This window comes from Kryptolebias marmoratus, linkage group LG1, assembly GCF_001649575.2.
Source record: "Kryptolebias marmoratus isolate JLee-2015 linkage group LG1, ASM164957v2, whole genome shotgun sequence".
In the NCBI taxonomy this organism is placed as follows: Eukaryota; Metazoa; Chordata; class Actinopteri; order Cyprinodontiformes; family Rivulidae; genus Kryptolebias; species Kryptolebias marmoratus.
In genome coordinates, this window is record NC_051430.1 from 10,916,679 (window position 1) to 10,928,025 (window position 11,347).

An 11,347-nucleotide genomic window follows, 5' to 3' on the forward strand; every position below is an offset into this window, starting at 1 on the left:
GAAAACATGGCATTACTCTGTAAAATATAACCAATTAAACTCTACCTATGATTTTTATGAAGATTTGAATGGGGTTTGGAGGTCACCAGAAAACAAAATAAAATTTTATATATCTACTGTTGTCCCTATTTTCTCCATTTAAATGTGCAACATGAAAGAAGCAGGTGCTTATTAGCTAAACAGCACTGCTCTGAGGTGCAGCATGACACTGAGCTATAAGTAGCTACTGGAAAACAAAGACGACACTGCCACTTCACCTGTGGCTTTACTTAGTCATCTTTAACGTCTGATAGTCAGGTACAGTAGGGAGAGGACAGAACACCACGTTTGTCTTCTGTCTTGTCCAGTAGTTTCAATTATTTGAGAAAAACAGCACATACAAAGGTGAGTGGACTTTATCAAAAGAATTGGTTTGTGTGCATTTTGAAAATGGTAGGACTGCTGCGTCCGAGCTGAAGGATCCTGTCTGATTACCAGCTGTGTTGATTTTTCCTGGTCAGGAAAATGGTTGGGAAGTCCCTGATTGCTGGTGTGGTGGTCCTTCTGGTGGCTACAGTCAGTCTGTTTCTGGGGGTGTTCATGGGCTTGGGGAGGAAAAACACTCCTCCCCCTTCAGACCACTTCTACTCGAAGGCTGCTGTGGCTGCTGATGCTGGAAAGTGTTCAGAAGTGGGGAGGTAAGAGGACTCAGAGTGTGTGTTTCATTCTGCATGTGTGGTTCCTGCCTGTTAAGTGCATTCTTGTGTTTTTCAGGGACATTTTGAAGAAAAACGGCTCAGCTGTGGATGCTTCCATTGCTGCCTTGTTGTGTGTTGGGCTTTTGAACGCTCACAGCATGGGCATCGGGGGAGGCCTTTATTTTATAATATATAATGCTTCCACAGGTAAGTGCGGGATATTAGTCAGATATTTACCACGTAAATAATAATAAATAAATAGAAAATTTCTGAAGAAAAATTGAAGGGTGTGGGTGCAGCTACTGCCACAAATTCCAGCATAGTACATGAACTTTTTTCTTTAAAGCACAATAATCATTTGAGACACAATCTAACAATCTAAGCTGACAAAATGTACTTTGATGTATAAACTGTAGAAGAAATGCAAAGATTTTCGAAATCCACTGCCAGTGGCTCAGTTGGGTCACCATGGTAACCACATACCTGTGTCTGTCACTACCTGACCGCACCTAATAGCACAGGCAGACAGAAACAAAGAGTAGAAATTAAGCCTCTAACAAACAGCCACTGTGTGAAAACTGTAGGCGGAAACCGTAAGTGGCAGAAATGTCTGGTCGTCACACATGACCATTTTCATGTCTACAACAGGGGTAGGAAACCCTGGTCCTCGAGTGTCACTATCCTGCATGTTTTACTTGTTTCCCTGCTCCAACACACCTGATTCAGTGGCTAAATTACCTCTTCATGTTCTGCAGAAGCCTGTTAATCACCCATTGATTCAAATCAGGTGTGTTGGAGCAGAGAAACAAGTCAAACATGCAGGATAGTGGCCCTAAAGAATCAGGGTTGCCTACCCCTGGTCTACAGTGTTTTATAAATTTAGAACACAGACACAATGGAGATCAATGAGAGTTTGGATGAGAGCGCACTCTAAATGCTGAGGGAAGTTGAGAGAAAACCACAAGTCCTAGAGCATGCTGGGTAAAAGGAGACAAAAATGGCTACATTTTGATGTATAAACTGTGTAAGAAATGTAATGATTGTGGAAAAGAAGAATTTGTTTGCATATGCTTTTGGAAAATTTAGACACGTCAGAAGTTAGTGTGACATCATCACTCTAAGTTGAACACTACATTAAAATCACTGAAAATCTGTAAACTTAAACTCCATTTATGTAAAAAACAGTAAAAATTAAAAATGCCCATTCAGTTCAATTTTGTCTGATTTTTCTAATGTGAAATATGTTTGAACTATAGCTTTTGTTTTTTGCTAGTTTTGCAATGTACTGCTACCAAAAGTCCTTGCCACTATTCTCCTTTGATTCACACATTCGGATGCCTTTCTTAAATGGAATTTTTCAAACTTGGCTGGAATAGGAGCTATAAATCAAAAATAGAGGAATAAGAACCAAATGACAATAAAGATTTGCACCCTTAACTAATTTGTCTCCACTGTCTGATAAACAGGGAAGGTAGAAACCATCGATGCCAGGGAGACAGCCCCCATGAATGCCACTGAAGACATGTTCGGCAACAACACCAAGCTTTCTCGTACAGGTAGCAACAGCAAAGATTTTGTTTTACGCAAATCTTACAACTTTAATATATTTTTAATCTGTTGCAGCTGCTCTAACATGCTAAGGAGAGATTTAATGTAGACAAATATTCTGGTCTTAAAGATGTTTATCCAGCTCCTAAAGTAGATTATTTCTCATTCAACAATCTTTTCATATCTTCTTTTGCACCTGTTTGTCATGCAAATAAAACTTCACGACATGTGGAGAAGATAGTAACTGTAGCTTTGTCACAATGTAAGACGATTGTAAAAGAACAAGCAAAGTCTGAAGCCTTGGTGCTGTTGTTTGTGTTTGACAGGTGGATTGTCCATAGCAATCCCAGGGGAGATCCGTGGTTATGAGATGGCACACAAAAGGCATGGCAGGCTGCCATGGAAGGAGCTGTTCGAGCCAAGCATCGCTTTGGCTCGTGATGGATTTCCCATTGGGAAAGCCTTGGCTCACGCCATCTTCAAGAGCAGGGAATCCATTCAGGAAGACGCCAACATGTGGTGAGGGGGAATTCTGATTCTGGTACCTAAATCTACAATCCTTAAATATATGAAGCACATTCTCAAACACTGATTAGGTTCTATTAAGTGCTTTAAAATGCATTTCTTGCTCACTTTTCTGTCAACACTTAGAGATGATAATTATTACCAGTCACATTTCAGTGTCAGATATAAAGCTTTTTAGCTACAGAATGGTTAAATTAGCAAAGAAATGATAATAATACTTTTAAAAAAATCCCCCGAAAAACCCACCACCCACACTAAAACTGAAAATTAAAACCAGAGAGAGATGTTTAAATGACTTCCTGTCTTTATCTTCCTGAAATACTTTCTTAATGTCAAACTTTTATAATAAATATTTCAGGGTATATACTGTATATCTATAAAACCTCATCTTACTTTATTTAGAACTTTTATTTTGTAAAGGTTTATATGCTGTATCAAGCCTCAATAAGATTTGTGTGTTAAATGATTTTTTTTTAAATTTGCAATTGAAACACAGCAAAATTAGTTATTTTTCTCTGATATAAGGCTTTTAAAAAAATATTTTTAATTATTGGAACATATATATAATAAATACTCCATTTTGGATTTCAAGAGGGCATTTTTTTTCCTGTCCCCATAATCTATAGTCCACAAAGTTTACAAACTATGCATTGGAAGTAAATTATGAGCTTATAGCTCTCTTCATAAAAGAAAGATGATACAATAAATAAAAACTAATGCAATGATGTGCAACTACTTAAAACCTAATGTGGAAATAGTACAAGAAAAGTATGAAAATATATATATTTTTAATCTTTAATGTCTAATCATGCCACTGACAGGTTGCCAATTATTTACAAAACATATAGAACATATTGAATGCAATGATACATTCATTTTTTGTTGACTTTATACAGAAGGTCACAATTCTTTTGGGAATGGGTTTGTAATGAAAATTGAATTCAACCAGCTTTTCTAATATTGGTCTTTGTGGAATACTGCTTTCTGGACCACAGAGGATTTTCTTTGTTCAGAAGTAGTTCTGTGATCATCAGTACAATGACTTGTGCTGCACTGTCATTGACTGACAAAGGCCTATTCAGTCTTTGTTTAACATTAGCTCTTCATGTTTAATGAACAGCTGTAGCTTATCAGTCTTTTCCTCCTCTTCTTTGACTTTATGTCATGTAAAAATAACCCTCACTTGGCACAGTCTTTGTTTCATTTCAGCACTCTAATCCTGTTGGGAGCACTGCTGTGTGAATAAGGAGCTTTTATTTTATACAGCTTTGTATTTATTGAATTAGCCATTTTCAAATTCATCTCAACCTGTTTTTCTTTTTCCATGACATACATTCTTTTTCAATTTAGCATTTGTTTTGCTTCTGTCATCTTTCAGCGAGGTGTTTTGTGACTCTCAAAAAAGAATCCTGAAAGAAAATGATATTGTTAGATTTCCAAGGCTGGCTGACACATACCAGAGAATAGCAGAAGAGGGGCCTGATGTGTTTTACAACGGGACCATGGCACAGAGCATCGTTGAGGACATCCAGGCAGCAGGTGTTGTGATGAATTCTTTTTCATTTTACTGGAATAGAAGAAAGAATAAATGGTAAATAAAATGCTGAACAAACAGGACATTATAGTCTACACGTACAATGTGGATGAAAACTTTGTTTCAGGTGGCATTATCACCCTTGATGATCTGTTGGAGTACCAGCCAGTGCTGAATGAAAACCCTCTAACGCTGAACGTTGGGGAATACACCATCCACGTCCCGGACGCCCCCTCCAGTGGCCCCGTGTTGGCCCTCATACTCAACATAGTGGACGGTGAGCAGCCTGGTTGAGTGTTTAGGCGACCATGCAAAAGAAAGGATGCCAGGTTTCCTCGGATCGTCCCTCGGATGTTTCCTCACTGATTTTGGATACAGAAAACACTTTGGCTTGCCAGATTTAATTCATCATCACGACTCCATCTGTTATAGCACAAAAGCCTGAATATGTGCTTCAAATAAACAACTGGCAGCACTAATAATATATGAAGAATAACATAGATGTGTTATTTCTATAAAAATCTAAACAAACACACCCACAGACTTATGTTTCTGTGGGTGTTTTTTGATCTACATTCATTGTATTCACTTCACACACGTTTCTCTTGTGGATGTTTTGCAGGGTACAACTTCACAGACACAAGTGTTTCTACAGCAGAGAAAAAAACTCTGACCTATCACCGCATCGTAGAGGCTTTCCGTTTTGCTTACGCCAAGAGAAGCAGACTGGGAGACCCTCGATATCTCAACATCACCGATGTAAGGACTCATGCTTCTGTCCCGATTATCCTCAGGAGTTTTTGGAGCTTTTCCAGTTTTGCTGTCCTCATTATCAGCGCAAGTCTCTCTGAGAGACTCTGTAGCCAAAATCTGGTTTGAGGGCATCTAATCAGCCTGTGAAAATGTCAGATAGTGTCTTCTTTATCTTTCCCTCTTCCTCTGACTTGTTTTGCACCCCACAGCTCATTCTAAACATGACCTCAGACTACTTTGCCGATGGCATAAGGAGTAAAATTACAGATGACACCACCCACCCCGACAGCTACTACGAGCCTGAATATTTCATCCCAGAGAATCACGGCACAGCTCACCTGTCTGTCATAGCTGAGGATGGAAGTGCTGTGGCAGCCACCAGTACTATTAATCTCTAGTAAGGCTGCTGATTTTTTTTTTACTAAAATATTAACTTTAGTTTGTTAGACACATCTAATTAACTTTTTGTAGTAATAGTCCTTCTTGAAGCACGAGTAATTTTTAAAAATGTTCCACAGCTTTGGGTCTAAAGTCCTGTCTCGATCCACGGGAATCATTTTCAATGATGAAATGGACGACTTCAGCTCTCCACACATGACCAATGGCTTTGGAATCCCACCTTCACCCAACAACTTCATCCAACCAGGTGAGGTTTACCTGAACTATGACACATGCTGTTTTTAATTTACCAGTCTAATAGGGTAATTTATGAAATTTCTGTTCTAAATCACAAGGCAGTATAGACTGAACTTTGTCTACTAAAGTGTCATGACCACAATTCTCTGTTGCAGGCAAAAGGCCTCTGTCCTCCATGTGTCCCACAATCATCTTTGACAAAGAAAACAGAGTGAAAATGGTTGTAGGAGCATCCGGGGGCACAAAAATCACCACAGCCACTGCCTTAGTAAGTCTCAGTTTCTCACATTACTCAAATACATATTGGACCTTTTGGACCCTCTATCTCCCTCCAGGACTCAGAGATCTTCTACTTTATGATGTTTGCGTCTGTGAAAGGTGCTATAAAATAAAATTTACTTACTTACATTTCAACTGAAATGACTTTTTCTGGCTTGAAACAGGTGATCCTGAACTCTTTGTTCTTTAACTATGATCTGAAGAAAGCTGTGATGGAGCCACGTGTTCACAATCAGCTCAACCCGAACATGACGGTGGTCGAGCAGGGCTTCGAAAAGGTGAGCCAAATATGGAGACGAGGGTTTAAAACTAATGGAACAAACCTTAGCTTGTCCAGACGTCTGGAAGACAAAAAAAAAAAACCTTTTAGAAACAATCTAGAGTTGCATGGTTTTACTTTGCAGCCACACCTGAACAAATATGAACAACTCAGGTCAGGTTCCATGTTTGTAAATGCATATCACGCCCCTGTTTTATGTCATCTCAAACTTTCACTGAGCTTCATATTTGAGACTACTGTAACACATTCAGCTCCTGCAACAAGGTTACATTTTGTTGTGTTTGTTCAATGATACCTTGTCAGAGTGTCCTGGAGGGGCTGGCCCAGAAGAACCATGTAACACAGCTGCTGAGGACTCCAGACTCTGTCGTCCAGGCCGTGGTGCGGCAGGGTGAGAGTCTCTGTGCAGAGTCCGACCCCAGAAAAGGAGGCTATCCAGCTGGATATTAAACGTCTCTTTCAGTTCTCGTCTGCCCCCCCTCATCAGTGAGGACAGTCTGCCTAAACACACTCAAACAGAAGCACAATAAAAACTGTCTGCACTGAAGACTTGGGATGTCTACAGAGACAATGCCATCATTCCTTTCCTTCAAACATGGGAGCTGAACTAATTGTAATACCTGTTTTATTTAATCCAAGTTATTCAGAATTTTTTTTCTTTTTGTTATTATTTTAGTGTTAATCTAAGATGCTTCACCTTATTTCCCTCTTGTGTCATCGCTGCTGGACACAGATTACAATGGAGGAACTTTAGAGACTAAAGCAGAAACCAAAGGAACATAATGGACCTGTTTATAACATTGTAGTAAGTTCTTGTATGACACAGCATCCAGCATCTTAATAAAAAAACAGCCAGGCTTCCGATTAACTGAGAACACAGCATATCATGAAGGAATGTTCCCTGATTTAATTACAAATTAATAATCTGGGCAGAATGTTGTCCATGTGGCATTTTCAGTTCTTTTGTAAGAAAAACTGTTGCAATTACTTGGATGGTTTTTAAAAAGAGGGGTTGTTTTCAAGTCAAATAGGTGAAAAAAAAAAATCATTTATTAAAACTGGACAAGTAAGCAGGTATACCAGTTCTACATAAGGACATCTCAGGTTGTTTACCTGCTCCAACAAGATGTTTAGCCCTGACATAAGCTAACCCTCAAAATGACATTATGTAGGGAAAACTCAAAGTGCTGTTTTCATTGTGATTTTACAGTAAAGCTACTATTTGTTCATGTTTATTATTGACTTAAGGTTAATTTAATGTATAGTGTGTTCTAAAAATACATCTTCAGATATATTTTTCTAAACATGCATTGTTCTCATGCTGTTTTGTTGTCATGCTTGTTTTTAAACACTGTAAAAAAAAAAAAAAGTTATATACTTTGCCATTACCGAACTGGAATATTAGGCATAAAATCTTACATTCTCTCTAGATTGTGGTTAGCCTGAATTTGTTTTTTAGTGAATACATGCTGTGGTGAATACACTCACCGAGAAAGAAAAATAAGCACACAGATGAAAAAGTATAATGAAAGGTCAGCGTAACTCTAAGAATATCAAATCAAATGGAGTCACACAGGTCTTTGTATCCTCTCCTGTAGCAAGTCGACCCACAATTGTTGTAACAGGCCTGCAGGATCCAGCAGATCAACTCTGACTCAGAGTTGATGTCTGAGCTGATGCCACATATGTTCATTTGGGAAGGATTGGGGCTCCTGGCTGGCCATAAAGGGGCCTCAACATGGCAGCAGATGTGCCATGTGTGGACAGGAGTTGTCTTGTTGAAAGACTGTACCAAGGTGCTGCTGTCTCAGAAGGGGTAAGACATGTCCGGATGTCCCTGATGTAGCTCTGTGCCATCAGGGTCCTCCAAATCAATACCAGAAGTCACCTGAGGTCATCCTTACATCATGGTGTCAGGAGTAACACTGGTGTGTCTCTGCACAACTTTGGAGGGATTGATCTTTTCTCCTTGGTGACGCCATATGTGGATGACACGATGGCTGTTCGTAATAATGCAGCCTTATTAATATTCATGATATGACATCACTCATCATCAGTCCATGCCTTGCGGTAACATTACCATGCCAAACACAACCTTTTCTGTACTGGTGTTAATAGCAGCCTACTCTTAAAATAGCAAACCTGTAGTCTGGCTGATGCTAGCTGTGGAGACACGGTGTGGGATGAGTCCAGTAGCTGTGTTCAGATGGTAGGTGCAGATGTCATGGGGTTCTGTAACAGTACAATAATATATTAATCCAAGGTGGAAATTTGTAAATTACATTTACTAGCATTACTGTTATTACTTTTTACTTAAGCAGATTTTTACATAATTAACTTTACTTTTACTTGAGAACCAGCTTAGCGGAAAGCTGGTCTTGTTCTGGTCCAAGGTCTATTTATTATTTACAGACTACGGTTTGTCTTGGGAAATTGGGACCATGTGGGTCAGTGTCCTCACATACCGATTGGTTCCAACACTGGGCCACTGGGACATCTGTACGTTCTGCATGCCAGGCCATTGTAGGATGTGTAATCCAGGGTGGAAAAAACTGCCCTTAGTCCCGCCTTACTGCCCCATTGGTTAGAGTGACAGTCAGTCACAAAGGGCATGCAGCCAATTGACACACCTGAGGCAATTATTTAAGCTTGCTCCAGCTTTCCCTAGTCAGATGTGAGGGGCAGAGCTGGAGACAAAGGAGCTACAGGTTAGTGTTCTCAAACAATCAGTTTATCTCTGTTGTAATGCACTGTTTAACCTTATAATATAAAAATCATGTAGATCCAAGAAATCCAGTGAGTTTGGAGCCTTGGAGCTGCCATACTCTCATCTATTATTGGAATTGGTGAGTAGAGAGCACAATGTTTGTTGTTTAGTATGTGGGTGGCAGCAAATGTTAATTGTGATCATTAATTGTTGTAATCTAACTTTAAGATAATGAGATAAATGTTTTATTTGGTCTGACAGATTAGATATTGCATTTAGTTCTGTGTGAAATTGAAGTTAACTAGCCGGCTGGAAATTTATTGGTCCTGTTTATGTTAATACAGGCCAGGTGATCCCTTTTGTAGGGAATAAGATGGCGAGCTTCTGAAAACTGGCTGGAGCCAGGAGAACTTTAAGAATCACTCCCTACTGGTCTGGTCTGTATCATTTCCCCCCTCCATCTCATCATTCAGGCACATACTCTATTATCCACCTCTTCATCCAAAACAACTTGCGCTGGGACATTTTCAACTTAAATATCTGGATAACCCAACCATGGATTTCTGAATGTGTGTTGGTCAGACTTTGGACTGACCAGCGGGGAATTTAAGACCAATTGGGCACAAACAAATGAAGGATTGCTGCAGTACTGTGTATATATTTGTTTTTGTATTTATTTTGGATTTGATGTATGGCTGTTTTGTATTGTTTACTTTAATTTTGTCTAATACATGGTATTGAAAACAAAACAGTTATTTTGTGTTGTTCTATTGATTACTGACAACGGCTCCAGTAAACGAATTCTAGTCTTCTGATTTTCTTCCATCTAGTCCTTTTACACTTTAAATAGTGTTACAGATGCAACAACCTGGCCTCATGCAAACCCAATCAAACTCTGTCAAGTGCTGGTAATGCTGTCTAATGCGGCTCAGAGTGTTAGACTGTCAGATGGTCCAGCAACTACCTGATAACACAATAGCTCCACTTGAAATGCCACCACTTGTGCTCGTTCAAGACATGAACCCTGCTTGCAAATCAAACCACTTACACACCCATCGCTAATCATTATGTGTACCAAATTATGTCCATTATGGACCAGTTCTTTTTGGGGCTTAGCTTTTATTGGTCAGTGAGGGTAATATATTTTCAGGATTAAAAAAAAACAACAACCATAACATCAGTACTGGAACATTTAATCAAAAGTTTAACAGTACTCAAAGCATGTGTTTGTTTGACTTTATGCCTGGCTTTGAGATGTGTTTAGATCTTTAAGTAAAAATCCAGAGATACAAAAATGTTTCACAAGACATTCTGCAGGAAAGATCATGTTTCACTAAATGTTCATGTATATAAGGAGCAAAATGTTCAAATGTCAAACTAGAAATACTAGCCCTTCTGGTATACTGGTTAAATAAGACGTCATTCAGTAAATAACAAAAATATCAGTGTATAAACAGCAGGTGAAGCATGAACGTACAGAAAGAACAAGTCAGGACTGTGTTACACGTAATTCAGTAGTCATGTAAAAATACTTTAATCATTCAACTGCATATTATTACTAAGAGCTTCAGAGAAGCTGAAAAGAACTTCCCCAATTTTGCCTAGAGGAACATGTCATAGGTCTGAAGTTAGAACATGATTAAATTGGAGAGAAAAGAATGCTGAAATCTGTTTTTAATATTTTTGACTTCTTTTCTGGTCTGCTTTTTTGAACCACTGAATCATTCAAGGATTTAGTTTCACTAAATCCTTGAATGATTCATTACAAGGATCTGCAACAAAGTAGATCCTTGTTTTGCTTTTGAGCCATCTGAAAAGTGACATGTTTTTCATGACGTAAAAACCCTGAAGGCATCGTAAAGTAAACACTTTTTAATCAGTGATGTGCTCTTGCAACAAGCTTGTTTCATCTTCTTATCCTAAAATTAACTAAGGCTGTTAAATACATGTAGTAAATAGGAGTTAAAATTATATTGCCACCTTATAAATTCACTGAAAGAGAATAGCTGTGAAACAAGTTTGCGCTGCAATTTTTTTCCCCAGTTATAAAGATTTTTGTGATAACATTAATTGCAGGCTGAGAGTAACAAGTGCTACAGCTGTTTGGTAAAAAAAATATTTAACCTGATAAAATGTTGTATGAAAAGTCAATGTTAACTGTACTGTGGGGGAAAAGGAGCAACAAATGTTGTATTTTAACGCATTTCACATAACTGCTGTTGTGATTTTTCACACTAGACGAAAAAAAACTGTTAACCTCGCAGTGACACAAAAGATGTAGAGATAACAAAAGTCAACAGAACACATTGTTTGTGGAGACATCGGCATTTTATCATTTATCAGTTTCTGTAATCTAAAGCGACCTGCAAGTGAAAACACGTGGAAACAGATAAAGGGTCAATAAAGGC

General features: G+C 38.6%; 1 protein-coding gene across 1 annotated transcript; it reads left to right on the forward strand.

The window, feature by feature from the left end:
• The first annotated feature begins 1,551 nt into the window (after positions 1–1,551).
• Positions 1,552–9,720, forward strand: ggt1a (gamma-glutamyltransferase 1a). Its single transcript, XM_025005615.2, has 13 exons — positions 1,552–1,658; positions 2,144–2,233; positions 2,552–2,744; positions 4,129–4,289; positions 4,412–4,561; positions 4,907–5,043; positions 5,247–5,434; positions 5,556–5,683; positions 5,829–5,941; positions 6,117–6,230; positions 6,536–8,940; positions 9,015–9,078; positions 9,284–9,720. Exons 1-11 carry the CDS (start codon positions 1,652–1,654, stop codon positions 6,680–6,682), a joined length of 1,428 nt encoding a protein of 475 aa, XP_024861383.1. The 5' UTR covers positions 1,552–1,651; the 3' UTR covers positions 6,683–8,940; positions 9,015–9,078; positions 9,284–9,720.
• The last annotated feature ends 1,627 nt before the right edge of the window (positions 9,721–11,347 follow it).

Coding starts and splice junctions, on each gene's coding strand:
- ggt1a (XM_025005615.2), top strand. Junction 5,684..5,828: donor CAACAACTTCATCCAACCAG/GTGAGGTTTACC, acceptor TCTCTGTTGCAG/GCAAAAGGCCTCTGTCCTCC. Junction 5,942..6,116: donor TCACCACAGCCACTGCCTTA/GTAAGTCTCAGT, acceptor GGCTTGAAACAG/GTGATCCTGAACTCTTTGTT.